General features: G+C 41.1%; 1 protein-coding gene across 2 annotated transcripts in view; it reads right to left on the bottom strand.

Moving 5' to 3' along the window:
- tln2b (talin 2b) overlaps positions 1–15726 on the bottom strand; it is a 128226-nt gene that overhangs the window by 16909 nt on the left and 95591 nt on the right. For both annotated transcript variants that reach the window (XM_053685627.1, XM_053685626.1), the window contains 11 exons: positions 15452–15633; positions 13383–13515; positions 13087–13188; positions 12713–12883; positions 10527–10673; positions 9498–9599; positions 9163–9282; positions 8318–8464; positions 5390–5556; positions 5077–5260; positions 2389–2514 (listed from right to left, as the gene is read on the bottom strand). In XM_053685627.1, coding sequence (XP_053541602.1) covers positions 2389–2514; positions 5077–5260; positions 5390–5556; positions 8318–8464; positions 9163–9282; positions 9498–9599; positions 10527–10673; positions 12713–12883; positions 13087–13188; positions 13383–13515; positions 15452–15633 — 1581 coding nt within the window. The remainder of the gene's footprint in view (positions 1–2388; positions 2515–5076; positions 5261–5389; positions 5557–8317; positions 8465–9162; positions 9283–9497; positions 9600–10526; positions 10674–12712; positions 12884–13086; positions 13189–13382; positions 13516–15451; positions 15634–15726) is intronic.

Genomic DNA, 15726 nt, shown 5'->3' with positions numbered 1-15726 from the left:
TGAGGAATCAAAATTATTCAACCCCCACTGCAAATCAGGTTTATTGTCAATATTTACAGACTTTCAGCTGTTTGCAATGAACAAATCAAAGGAAAGCAATTGAAATAGTTCAACATAAGAAATGCTTCAAGTGGTTTCCCCAAATTCAGCTAAAAATGCAACTTATAATGACTTCTCCAGTCTCAAAATTATTCAACCCCCTGAACAGAATCCTTCACAAGAGCACAAATATACAAAACAGGTGTTGTCTCAAGCACATCTGATGCAACTAATCAAGGGCTTCATTAGTTGCACCAGGTGTGCTTGAGCTGGAACACATGAAAATACACACGGGGCAGAAAATACATGAAATACCTGGACAGGGCAGAAAAATGAAACTATCAATGGCTGCAACCAGATTTCTGAGAAGGCAAGTTGTGAAAAACCCTCGAGTGACTGCAAAAGCCCTGCAGCAAGACTTGGTGGCAACAGGCACTGAGGTTTCAGTGAGCACAGTAAGGCGCATACTAAACACAGAAGGTTTCCATGCCAGAACTCCAAGAAGTACACCACTACTGACCCAAAAGCACAAGAAAAGTCGCCTCAAAATCATATAAATAAGCCATAGAAGTTTTGGGGTTTTGTTCTGTGGAGCGATGAAACAAAACTGGAACATGATGACAACGAGTCTTTATTGGTCACATATGCATTAGAGCACAGTGAAATTCTTTTCTTTGCATACTCCAGCATGTTAGGAAGTTGGGGTCAGAGCGCAGGGTCAGCTGTGATACAGCGACCATGAAGCAGAGAGGGTTAAGGGCCTTGCTCAAGGGCCCAACAGCTTGGTAGTGCTGGGGCTTGAACCCTTGACCTTCTGATCAGTAACCCAGAGCCTTAACCGCCAAGCCACAACTGCCCCATGTGCACATTTCGGCACGATGGATTAGCGGTATGTTGAGGAAGAAGAAAGAACTCTCTGTCCACAGTCAAGCATGGTGGTGGCTCGGTGTCGCTCTGGGGTGGCTTTGCATCCTCTGGCACTGGAAACCTGCAGCGTGTGGAAAGCAAGATGGATTCATTGAAGTACCAGGAAATCCTAGGAGAAAACGTCATGCTGTCTGAGAGGAAGCTGAAGCTTGGGCCTCATTGCACCTTCCAACAGGACAATGATCCCAAGCATACCTCAAATTCCGCCAAGGTTGGTTGCAGAAGAAGTCCTGGAAGATTCTACAGGGCCATCACTCACACCTGACTTGAACAACACAGAAAATCTCTGATGGGATTTGAAGGTGATTTCAGCACGTAAACATAAGAACATTACAGAACTGGAGGGTATTGCTCATGAGGAATGGGCCAAGACTCCTCAGGAACGCTGCCAGAAGCTATGTATCTCATAGCATAACAGCAAAATGGTGTTCTACTAAGTACTAAAGATGCTTGTCATGAAGGGGTTGAATAACTTTGAAACTGGAGAAGTCATTATAAATTGCACTGCAAACAGCTGAAGGTCTACATTTTGACAATAAACCTGATTTGCAATTGAATAATTTTGATTGGAACTGTACGCTGCAAAAGGTATGAGGAGGTTCGGACCTCTCCATATGTTGTAGGAATGCAACTAGTCACAAAAGGAAGCATGAATCTGATTCAGTACATTAGAAATAAATGATCAATAAAACACCAACTGCATATGTAAAATGACCAAACAGACAAGTGGAGCCTAATAAATAAAGTATAACTTAAACTCATTTTAAAAAATGCAGGAAATATTTCTCCAACTGGTGAATGGAGTGACACAATGTTGTTTGACATGAACATTACCCGAAGCTCTTGACCTCTATCTGCATGATTTTATACATTCCCATGCTTCCACATGATTGGCTAAAAGGTCAGGTGTTCCTAATAAACTGAATGGTGAATGAACAGATAGCACAATTGATGACGGTCACTCTGATCAAAGAGAGAGTTATGTCATCTTCCCAAATCCATGGCAGAGCCAAAATATTTTATGTAGCTTCTGAGCTGTACATTCTCTATATGTAGTAAACTACACCACACAAGTTCCTTCAGTGTACTCTACTTGGTGAATACATTTTCTGACTGAGAGACCGACAACAGTGAATACAGACACAGGTGATGTGCTGTGATCACATACAGCTTAGTTGGGGCCCCTGCTGTGTGGCTGATGAGACACACACACACAGACACACTGTGATGCCCATCAGAGTAACGCAGGGCTTGAATGATGGCCACACACTGAGACACAGCCTGAAAAGAACACACTGCACACATCCAAGATAACCAGAGACTGTCATAGTGCACGCACACACACACGCACGCACACACACACACACACACACACACACACACACACACACACACACACACACACACACAACTGTACATTACCTTGGCAGCACTCTTTAGCTGGTACATTGAAGGGTCATCTGCTGGTTTTCCTGCTGCACACTTAGTCGCACCTATCAGTTCGGCAAGCGCTTTGGCCACATCTCTCACAGCGTTAATGAGAACCACCTGAACAAAGATGAGGAGTACAAAGAAAGGAAGTCAAGAGAGTACTTAGTCCTGTAATTAGAAACAGCTGGGGTTATGAAACAAGCTATGATACGGTGTCCCATATGGTGCCCTTCTGTATTATTGGTGGTCTGCATATCCAAGGCTACATTAACTTAGGTACGACACTATGACTTAATGATTGGTAAAACCCCGAGCATTATAAACCATTTAGTTACTAAAAGGTGTGATTTTAAAAATACAATGAGAGTAAATGCATTGTGAGAGAAACATAGTGCGTGATAGTACAACCCCATTTCCGAAAAAGTTGGGACAGTATGGAAAATGCTCATAAAAACGAAGAGGAGTGATTTGTAAATGTACTTTGACTTGTATTTAAACAAAACATGTATAAAGACAAGGTACTTGATGTTTTACCTAAATCAACTGCACAGTTTTCTGAAGGTAAACGTTTATTTTGAAATTGATGCACGCAACATGTTCCAAAAAAGTTGGGACAGGGGCGATTTAGGACTAATGGCGATGTGACAAGTTGAAATAAGAAGCTGATGTGAAACAGGTGAGGCAATTGTCTAATCATAGTATATAAGGAGCCTCCAAAAAAGGCCTAGTCCTTCAAGAGCAAGGATGGGTTGAGGCTCGACAATCTTCCAACTGATGAATCAGCGAATAATCCAACACTTTGAGAACAACATACCCCAAAGACAAATAGGTAGGATTTTGGGCTTTTCACCTTCTACAGTGCACAATATAATTAAAAGATTGAAGGAATCCAGTCAAATCTCGGTGCGTAAAAGGCAAGGCCGAAAATCACTTCCGAATACGTGCGATCTTCCGATCCCGCAGACGTCACTGTCTTAAAAACCGTCTTGAGTCTGTAATGGATATCTTAACATGGGCTTGGGAATACTTTGGTAAAACTTTGGCAGTCAACACCATTCGCCGCCGCATCCACAGATGCAAGTTAAGGCTTTACAATGCAAAGCAGAAGCCATACATCAACACTGTCCAGAAGTGCCGCTGACTTCTCTCGGCTCGGTCTCACAGATAGTAGCACAGTGGAATCACGCTTTGTGGTCTGACGAATCAACATTTCAAATAGATTTTGGACAAAACGGCCGTCGTGTTCTCCGGGTCAAAGAGGAAAAGGACCGTCCAAACTGTTATCAGCATCAGGTCCAAAAGCCAGCGTCTGTCATGGTATGGGGGTGTGTCAGCGCCCATGGCAGGCATGGGTAACTTGCACATCTGTGAGGGCAACATTATTGCAGAAAGATATGTACACATTTTGGAGCAACAGATGCTGCCATCCAGAGCAGGACAAGGTCAAACCATATTCTGCCTGGATTACAAGAGCATGGCTTTGTAAGTAGAGAGTGCGGGTGCGAGCATCGCCTGCCTGCTGTCCTGACCTGTCTCCGATTGAGAATTGAGCATTATGAAGTGCAAGATAAGGCAACAAAGACCCCGTACAGTTGCACAGCTGAATTCCGCTTGCTAAACTCTTAAGTGTTATTAAAAGAAAAGGTGATGTTTCACAGTGGTAAACAGTCGAGTTTCCCAACTTTTTTGGAACGTGTTGCAGTCATCAGATTTGAAATCATACATATATATATATATATATATATATATATATATATATATATATATATATATATATATATATATATATATATATATATATATATAGACTTGAATAGGTTTAATACAAATCTCATTGCAGTATGTATGCTCTATAATGTGCATAAAAACATCTCCATGGCGCTAATAAATACAAAAAATATTATACACATTTACATAAAGTTCATAAAATCAATCTGACAAAAAACTGACTAGATTAGTGGAAATTATTTTTACAGATAAAGGGATCACTGTAAGAAAAAAAAGGTTTTGACAATCCCTGATTTAGGCAACAGAACCAAATCACCCTGCAGTTCTTGCCTGGTTTCCCACTGAAGCTAAGCAGCTGTGAGCCTGGCCGGCCTGGATGGGAGACCTCCTGGGGAAAACTAAGTTTGCTGGTGGAAGCAGTATTAGTGAGCCAGCAGGGGGCGCTCACCCTGTGGTCTGTATGGGGCCTAATTCCCCAGTATAGTGACAGGGACACTATACGGTAAAAACAGCACCGTCTTTCGGATGAGACGTTAAACCGAGGCTCTGATCCTCTGGGGTCATTAAAAATCCCAGGACATTTCTCGTAAAGCGTAGGAGGTATAACCCCGGTGTCTTGGCAAAATTCCCCCAATGGCCCTTATCCATCATGGCCCCCCTAATAACCCCCATCTCTGAATTGACTACATCACTCTCTCCTCTCCTCTAATAGCTGGTGTGTGGTGGGCGTTCTGGCGCACTATGGCTGCTGTCACATCATCCAGGTGGATGCTACACACTGGTGGTGGTTGAGGAGATTCCCCCTTATACAACGAAAAGTGCTTTGAGAGCCAAGAAAAGCACTATATAAATCTAAGGAATAATTAATTAGAAGGACCCCAACTACTAGGGTTACAAAACAACAGTAAAGCTATGCAGACTAAACTAAAACACACCGGTCCACCCACACACCTGTGTCTCTGGATCGTCTGAGCCCATGCTGGCAGCCCCTAGTTTGACCACGTCTGTCAGCTGGGTGATGGTCTTGGCGGAGGACTGTGCAGCCTGGGCCAATTTCTCCTGGCTGGATGCTGCGCCAGCCACTAGAAGCTTGGTGTCCTCCACTAGAGCCTTTGCTGTCTTCAGAATGTTCTCCCTAATAAGTGCAAAACACACACACACACAAAAAAAATCAATCATCGGCATGCTTGAAACAGACAATAAAATCTTTTATTTATTTATTTTTTAAAGGACGGTTCTTTACTTGTTATTAATGGAGTCTTACCTGTGGTCTGCGAAGGACTCTTCATTTTCGGCGTTAAGCGTGCCTGCAGTGGCGAACATGATGGTGGTGTCCAGGTCAGCGATGATGCCAGAGACAGAGCTGGCAGCTGTGATACAGGCCTGGGTGCCTTTGTTACCTGCTTGGAGGGCGGACAACACCATGGACACCTGAAGGAGAGAACACCAGATTATTTAGAGTATGAGACTGGCACAGACGTGTGGAAAATGAGTCAAAGGAATTTTAGAATTTGTTGATGGCACTGATTAAAGCAATCATAGTGATTTAGCACATCCTATAACCTGCATCTATCTGCAGGGGGAATGAAGCAAACATAAAGAATGATGAGAAGCAGCTGGGAGCAAAAGAAGTAAAGGTGCCATCAATCAAGCAGCAGCCTCATTCTCCTAGGATGAATATTGATGGCTTTGGCACTTTGAGCATAAAGGGTCCATATATATCCTCATACAGGCTGATCACAAAGCTGACAGATGAAAGTAGAGAGACAGGAAAGTGAAAATCAAATAAACGAAAAGAAATTTTTCTGAAATAACAGAGGGGAAGCATTTGAGCGGCTCAACTGACCACCCATATTAGCCTACATTAGTGTAGCAATCATTCCAGCTTGTCGTGAGAAGCAAATTCTCCCCTGCAGTCCCATATCATTTACTCAGCACTACACTACAGGCACAGCTGGCCACATTTGCACACACCCCTTAACACAGAAATGAAGTCAAGAATTGTTATGGTATTATACGTTCAATTGTACCCATTCACAACACAATGGGCAAGAATTCGATAATTAATCTTACATGACTACAAAACCTTCAGTACAAAAGCCATGAATGAACTGAGAATGCATTGTCTACATTATAGCCCAGTGAACGAGAGCTTGTATTAATATCGCATATATAAAGGCATAGATCGCTAAAATGCAGTAACGGTATCAGTGACAAGCAAATCCTTTGCAGCACACTAGTGGATCCATTTCCTTCACCATAATTACTGTTGCCTAGACAACTTTATTACAGACGTTAACCCATAAAAGCAAAGGCTTTTGATACGTACCCCTTAATGCTCTAGATAACACATCACCCTGCATTATTATCAGTTAAAAGCAATTATCAGCTGTTGCTGTGCTTTACCACAGAAGACGGGATCAAATTTACTACCAATATTATCAGGCACAAACAAGGATTTACTTAATTGCTACGACCAAGTTCTTTCAGAGGCAAACGGCATGTTCACCGTTCACTGAAAAGACCTCTGAAATTTCTTAAAGGTTTAGTAAGTGATTGCAGTAGAAATTTGCTTTAAAACTCACAGTACAGCCCCTTCATTCAGTATTTCCTCCAATGCCATAAACAATTAGGTGAAATCTAATGAGATACTGATAAACAGACTAGTATACTGAATAAATTAGGGAATGACTTAAAGGAATAGTCAATGTTAGTGTTCCCACCAAAAAGGTGCACAGGTCTGACTCCTGGTGCAAGAAGAGGAGCTTTCTAACATGAAAGACAATACAATTGGAAATTTTACTGGTATTTGATATTAAACACACACACACAGGCCAATCCTAGGAGGCAAATCCTCACCACAAACATACATGGGTACATTTGGAATTAGCACACTAGAACAAAAAATAAAAAATAAAATAAATCCTATGTATATTCTGCACTCGAAGAATGGCTTTCACAATTATATGTAATATGCAGGCAGGAGGCAGATACTGAGGACACCAAGAGTCATGATCCATAGGCTCTAATGTCTCTTTTCTGTGGTGGTCTCAACATTGCCAAGATGTCTACGCATATTGTGTAAGGTGTTTGGTGATCGCTTCTTCTCTCTCACGCGCTCCCACTCTCTAGCTGTTTACCAGTCATTCCAGACAAACCATGATGGAACTGATACCTTTCTAAACCTAATTCAGCCCCTCCCTCTTTCATACAAAGCTACTCTCTGCTGGCTAAACACAGCATCTCTGCTAATAGCTGCAATCCATCTCTTCCATATATGGTCATCTCTCAAAAAGTCACGCAAAAAGAAAGATACACCACAACAGCACTCAATGCACCATTTAATCTTTTGTTTACTTCCAGATTCCAAACCTGGAAATGTGATGCTTCCTTGTCCTAATTGGTTGGATGTGCACATACAGGTGCATCTCAAAAAATGTTTTCTCCATAATTTAATTCAAAAAGTAGAACTTTCATATATTCTAGACTCATGACGCATAGAGTAAAATGTTTTAATCTTGATGATCACGGCTTACAGCTCATGAAAATCCAGTATTCCAGTAAAAATCTAGTATTCTAATTTTTTTGCACCTGTAATTGGACTTTATTATTTTTATTATTATTATTTTTTTACAGAACCTAGGTTGACACAGAACCCAAAGCTTTTATTCTGTGCAGATATTTAATTCACAGCTGTCATAATGTAAGAAGAACTGCGCCAGATGTTACTGAAATGTTTTGCTAATCCTACCTTTAATGCCAAACATCTCAAGGTTGCAAAATTAAATGCCAATAGACCCAAATGCAGTGATATCAGTTCAGCTCTACAGTAATGTTACTTGTGGCACACCAAAATTCCAACCTCAAACCCCATACTGCACTTATTTGATGGTTCCTTGACTTGAATTAATTCATCCCACTGGTTTTCAGTCTTCTTTAACAAGACACAGATGTGTGGTCACTGTTCAACACAAACACTGTTCAGCCCTATAAAAGACTAGTGACAACACTGAACAGATGGCCTTCTTTCCTGAAACAGCAAAGCAGACTACAGTGAAATACAGGCTCATAAAGTAGACATAAACTCCCCTTCTCAATGTGATTTACTACATTCAATGTAAAGTACAAAAGTCTCGGTGAAAGTGGTGCAAAAGGAATGGTGGAGGATGGAAGCGAGAGCTATCAGACCTACCTTTTCGGTGACAGCTCGTGCACATTCGATCAGCTCTCTCTTGGTGAAGCTGTCTGTGGGACTCATCTGGAGTGCGCCAGCCTTCTGCACCAGGTAGATACAGCCATGACCGAGCTCCTGCACACGGCTTTTTATCTGCACGCCAACCTGGAGAGGAGCAGAGACGGGTGGCACAGTGAGACCCTGACCAAGTGTGCATGCTCAATCCTTCGATCCTAGACTGCTTTGGTTCTTCACAAAAGGCCGATGGGTGAATAATGAAAAGACGGCTAGAGCTGGTGAGTGGGCTGGATGGCACTACACCTTTAGTTTCCTGACACATAGATCCATGGGTAGGTGGTGCTTCATTACCACCTCACCAGAGGCTTTTAAAGCTAGTGGGGGTGCACAGTCACTATGGTAACAGCAGCAGCTGCTTATGTAAAGGCTATTGAGGAGAGTGTGTGGCTCGCAGACACTGGATGCACACACTGGTTTAAAATATACATAATCAAATTGTGATGCATCACTGGCACATCAACTTTACTCTTGATGATAAAGAAATGAACAAAATATGTATGAACATTTGAAAAAAAATGCCTAATTGGGGTTTATGGTGTTATATCCAGACAGCATATTATTTGCTTAACCCATTCCATATGTAAAGTTGGAATCTGTTTTTGGAGTACAGCCAGCTGTGCTTCTTGCTTACATGATCTCTGCACTGTATGCATTATCCGCAGCACATGATTATATAATCTGTGTGTTTAAATATGTGCCTCCTGTCCACCCCACCCTACCCCACTCCACTCTTTCCACCCCACTGGTCTGTTGATGACAGACCGTCTCTCCAAACTGATCCTCACCTCCTCCGGCTCAGCTGTGGCGGCTGCCAGGCGTCCTTGTTGTGCCAGCTGGATGTAGTCCACAGTCACCTGAGACGCCAGGCCACCCAGCTCCTCCTGGCACGTCACAGACTTAGTCATCTGGAACAGATCACTGTATCAGTGTCCTGTACGTACCTACACTTTTACACCTACACAATCTATACATGTCCATTTTTTTCTACTTGCATCAGCTGTTACAGAAAGGCTTGAATACGCAGAGGAATTATCAGAACATATGCACAGTATATGTATACAAGTGTTTATGAAAGACAGCTGAGAGCATCGGGAGCCGAACGTAATGACGGACTATTTACCATCTCTTGTGCAGTGATGGCGATAGCCTTGGAGAATTTCACCATGGTGGTCTGGTAATCCACAAATGTGCCGTCCGGTTCCGGTGGAGTTCCCTCATCCATCTGAGAGAAATAAAAAATAAATAAATAACACGCAACAAGCTTGATTTCAGCAGAGTTCTCTCACAAAGCAGGCCTTACTGAAACACTGAATATGCTGCTCCTCTTAATTACGGTGTTTGCGAAAAATGGGTGTAAAATGAATCTGCAACTATGTTTCAATTGTTGCCAACATCCATCGTGTGTCTTCTTGACAATATAATGAAAGAGTGCAGACACACATAAAGGAGATGAACGGCGGAGTAGGATCAAACGGAGGATAATAATGAGCTCCATGGAGGGATACAGCCGCAGCGACAGTCCCGGTGTGAATGAGTGACAGCTGGAGACACTCGGGCTCTGAATGTGAAAAGCCTCCTGCAGATTTCTAATAACAGCTGCTGAAAGGACCTTCTTCCAAGCATCCGCAACCAGAATCGCTCTCTTGGCACAGAGAAAGAACCAGGCTGCTAGCATAACGTGCAAATACTGCTTTCATATTTCTACTATACAGTAGGGTATGTATATCTATTATCAAGTACTATTCCTCAGTTAATAAATCACCAATATGCCATAATTTAGCCGTTTGAAAAATCCTAATGACATTCAAACACTAAACACCCTATCCTTATTTTTAAATCTCGGTAAAGGGTTCACTAATGTAGTCTCAGATACTGTTTTAACTATGCTAATTGCTTTATATTATTGCTTATATTAGAACAACATTTGTGGTATATACAGTACATTAGTAAACATAGAAACACCTGCTTTTTGAATTTTTATTTCATAAGTTGTTTGGACCCTACAGTATCACCCAGTAGGTTAATAGAGTGTATGCTGCATTTTAGCAAGAGGGCCTTTCCATCGGTTCCATTTTTGTAATACTGAAGTGAGTAGTTGCGTACGAAAGGAGTTCTGAAAGATCACGTTATCTTTTGGTTGTCTGCTTACCCGTCCCATGGCCTCAGCGATGGACTCCACCATGCCTCCTACCATCCCCCCCTCGCTTGCTGCCTCATTCAGTGTCACCATGATGTCATCTACTGCTTCCTTCATCAGCTGCGCTGCCTCGGCTATTGCATCATGGGTATGGGCTGCCTGTATGAGGATGGTGTGTGTGTGTACCAGTTAATGTACATGGTCGATCAGCTGATTACCACAAAACCTACCCCATATTAAACATCACACTTAAGTGCAAGGAACAGCTATGCAGAAATACATACATGGACAGGTACACATAATGACACTCATTTATAAAGAATGCACTAAATATACGAGATATAGTCACAATAAACAATATCAGATTCAACCGCTGTAAAATAAAACCCTAAGCATTAAGGCTGCACAAAATATCATATGTTAATCATCACCACAATATTTACCAGTGTTGGGGATGCTACTTTGAAGATACTCATAGTTTGAAGTAGTATGTTAACAGTCATGCTAGCCTTTTAAAAATAGTAGTTAGCGACACTATAAATTACTAACAAAAAGTAGCTAACTACACTGCAGCTACTTAAATGGGCAACATTTTAGTATGCCATGATTGTGAATCAGCTTATGAATAACTGAATAGTTTTGCATAAAGGAATTAAAACACAATTTAAAAATAATTCAGGACAATTATGCATTTATAATGTACACAATTACAACAGTGTTTGCCTCTATAGGAGTCCTTAAATTTGTGCTTGAACTCTCAGACATCATATTAAATTGAAATTGTATAAAATTATTAATACTTCTGATAAGCCAAGAATAATACAACGATTTATTATTATTATTATTATTATTATTATTATTATTATTTTTATTATCATCCAAAGATCAATTAATTAATCATGGAAATAATAATAAATAAGCTGACAGGAACTTTCCCCTCTTGCTGCTCCCTTAAACGAGATGTTGAGAATTACAATCAGACAGTTGTATTTAGAACATAAAATAAATCTCACGGCATGCACTGAAACTTGTTGATTTTTTAAAAATTTATTTTACTTTATTTGTAAGTAAATGTAAACACTGTGCTGCCTGTTAACAACAAAGCACCAGTAATATTACTTTGTATCAGAGAATAAACTCCAGTGTTAATTGATCATATTATTATAATTTACCTGCCCCATACATCACGTAACAAACTGTGGTTGGTCGCTTTGCAGGTGTATCAGACGGTCTCTTCCAATCCATGTGAGCTACAGTGAGGCTCTTAATTCCTGTGATGCAAGCGTGCACCGCAGATATGCACTGAAGCACACCGTTATAATTGGACAAAATACCTAGTGATTGGTCACGCTACATCACTATCGTTGGAAAAAGTAACTCATTACTGGAAAAGCTACATTATTTTTAAAAGTAGTGGTGCTACTGTCACGCTACTAAAAAAATGTGGTTAAGTTATTAGCGTTATTACTTTTAGTTACTCCAAAACACTGATGCTGACTTTTAAATACTACATTCGCAAGAGCCTACAATATGTAAATAAGCAATGTAAGAAACTACCATTCTGTTGTATTATTTGGGCTCTGTGAGGATTCTGACCAATCACAGAGGATCCAGATTGGTCAGGGGTGTCAAATCAAGTGAATTTAGAATCTGTGCTCTAAATAAAAAAACGTCTTGTGGACTGTAATTGAATTAAAAGACGAGAAAATGCTAGTCTCTTTTATTCCACTAAGGAGAAAAACAAAGCACTACTCTCAGGGCCATAAGCTCAGCTACTGACAAACATTACATATCATTAGCATATTTTATGTTTATCCATTTCTAAAAGAACCAATTTAGGGGTTTCACAGCAAAAGGGCTCAATAGTTATTCTATCACAGCTTTTATGGTTTTCATTTTGGTTTATTATCCTTTCAGATAAATGCAGATAAATTAACACATTTAAGAGGAGATGATGATGTGATATCGACCTATTAAACAGACTTTTTTTTTTTTGGTCCATTCCACTTGACATAGCAATGTGTAAAGTGTCCTGTTACCTAAAATGAGCGACACGCCGAAATAGATTTTCTGGAAAATTTGGTATATGGACATTCCACAGATTAATATTTCCAGCTTCATATTTTTCTTCTCATAGTACTCAATGCTCTCTACATGCTGTGCATCTCCATATGATGAGAAATAAAGCTCTGTTTTACCTTAGGATTTCCTCCACCTTCTTTGGCTGCGTAGAGCATCTGCAGTGCAGACTCGGCAAGGGTCTTGGTCTGGTCCAGGATGTTCATCTGCTGCTGGTGGTCCATGTGCTTAGAGGCCAGTCCCACTGAAGCCACGATGAATGGCTCAAAGTAGCTAGCCAGCTGACTCACCTGTGAGAGGATCGAAACTAAGCAAATCAAAGCTGGTCACAGCCAGAGAGGTGTACTGCTGATTTAAGCCTAATGCTCATTTATTTGAACAGTGTGGTTGGGCTAATCTAGAATAAATTGCAATGTATAACACAATGAGGTATACCACAGGAGACATTTGCTATGTGAAAAGGCCAGTGTGTATATGTGCAAGTGTGTGTGACCTTGTGTCCAAGCTGTGCGGCCTCCCCACGGGCTGCGGTAGAGATGGGTTCGATCAGATGGCCGATTTCCTGCACGGCCGAGGTCACCTGCTCCTGCACAGCCTGCACAATCACCAATACAGCCACATTAGCTACAATGCTGGCACTGTCCCAAATCAACAAAGCTGCTACAACACCTGCTCATCAGCAGAAGGACAACTCCATACACAGTGTATAGGAGGAATATTTCCAGCACCTGATCATGTGGAAACAAACACTTATAGGCAGCTGACATACAGACTGATGCATTTTAGCACCTCTAATGAGATGTCGTCTCTGCATGGCAGACTCTGGCCCACGGCAGCTAAGGAGGCTTGCTCGATGTCTCGGATGCACTTGTTGATGCTGTCGATGCTGTGATCACACTCCCGCTGACCTGGAGCCTTGTCCCTGTAGCAACATAAAGAGGGAGATGGTGCTGACTCTTGCCTTTCGTACTATTCCATCAAGACATTAGATACATTACAGTTGCAAAAAGTAAGAGAATTAGTGCAGACGCAACCATTTCTAAGCACCCACTCAAATACACACACTAATATGCACCCATTGGCTGTGCTCCAATTGCAATTGGATGTATTGGAAGGACAATGGAGCTGGAGGGCAGCCAAGTGGTCACAGATCCCTTCTGCTGATATTGCTCCTGTTGAGCAGGCTGTTGGCTGAGAGCACACCCTTATAGACTGGTATCTGATCTCAAATCTGCCTGTCTACATGCACAAAATACATTAACATGGACTACTGCCTGATCTCAAATCAGCTGTATGTGCACAAGAAACATTAACATGGACTACTGCCTGATCTCAAATCAGTTCACTCAATCCACTAAATCTCCAAAGGCATACCATGAACATAGAAACACTGAGCACCACTGCACAGCTCTGTGCAGTTTGACTAAGGCAGCTATTTAGCTGTCACTACGGAGATAAACATCAACTGTTAGACAATCGTATTCTTTTAGGAGAAACATAAAAGATGTGTCACACCACAATATAGAATATTAGGTGCTTTATGCATAAAATGGCACAAAATAAGAGCTTATCCGACTCAGTTTTACAGTTGCCTGGGGCCGCCGCAGTACTATTGAGAGTACTGTAATATGGAAGCCATTGCATCTGCCAGTGAAAACAGCAAATCTTAACTAAACAAAAATCACAAACAGTAAAAAAAATAAATAAATAAAGATATGTGGTGAACTGCTATTACCGGTATATGTTTTCCACAGTCCACGGAAACTCACAACTGAGAGACAGATTACAGTGAAACTGAAATGTAAAGACTGATATTCCACATCAGAGTAAAATGGAAAGAAAGTCATAACACGAAAGTCACAACACAGTGTACATGTATGATTCACCCCCACACACTGTATATCTATATCTTATGGAACATTTCTATTTTTTTGCTGATTCCTAAAATATGCAAGCTTCCACATTGTAAGTATGACAATGCATGAATGATTTCTTCCACCACTCTTTCACTCTGGCTGACAGTGGGAAGGGAGAATTAGAGCAACCCTGAGTTTCTATATAAAGCCTACTCAAATGTACGTTTCCCCCTCATTTCCTCCCAATTTGGTTATTTAATTAAAAACGGATTTATTTATTTATAAAGTACCAATTCACATTGTACTGCACATGAAACAATATGGTACCACAAATAAAACAGTGGCCATAATATCACATAAATTAATAAAACATTAAACAATAAAACACAAAAACAGCAAGATATACAAATAGCACCAAGCGAGCCTGTGCAAATGCCACAGCATACATGTTTTAAGACTATATTAAATTCTTGAACAGTAGGGGGTTTGGTACACTATCAGAGTCCAGGGGTGCAGACAGCAATTCTCGGTCACCCTTGAGTTTTAATTGTGATCTTGTGAGGTAGATCTCATGGATCTTTGCGCATTCAAAAGTGACTGGAATTCAACAAAGAGGGACCACAGACCAATTCTAACACATTAACTAGTTCCCCCCTACACAACAGCTACCAAACACTACATCTTTTCAAACTGCTGCTTATGCTATATCAATTATTCAGCAGAACACACCCAGAAGAAAGCACTATTTACCCTCTGAGCTTACAGACACCCACAATTGGATAGTGTCAGTGACTGACAGGGGAGAGCCAACTTTGCTCTTTTGTACCTTTGGCCACAGATATATTTGTATTAGTATATAGTGTATTTGATCCATGACTGTGAGGATCTAAACCTCAAGGACTGCAAGTGTCAGCATGAAGAAATAACTTTGATCTCTGTGATTTCCATGGTGGGAAAAAAAAAAAAAAAAAAAAAAAAAAAAAAGGAGAAAAGTGCACAAACCTGATGGCGGTGATGAGGCTCTTAATGGAGTCCGACACGGTGCGAGAATGGCCTGCCAAGACTGACCATGTAGGTGGATCTTTAGGGTTGAGGATGAGAGAGCGAGCACTTTTCAACAGCTGGGTGGAGCTGTCCAGCATAGAACGAGCGGAGCGCAGGATTGGCTCCTGTGCTGCCGAGCCCTGGAAAGGAAGGATATAAAAACAAACAACACAATAAATAATTCAAAGATTATTTTGCTCCACCACTTAAGTCCACACACACTTCCTGGACAG

This window comes from Ictalurus punctatus, chromosome 14 (assembly GCF_001660625.3).
Source record: "Ictalurus punctatus breed USDA103 chromosome 14, Coco_2.0, whole genome shotgun sequence".
Classification (NCBI taxonomy): Eukaryota; Metazoa; Chordata; class Actinopteri; order Siluriformes; family Ictaluridae; genus Ictalurus; species Ictalurus punctatus.
This window is presented reverse-complemented; position numbering and strand designations above follow the sequence as displayed.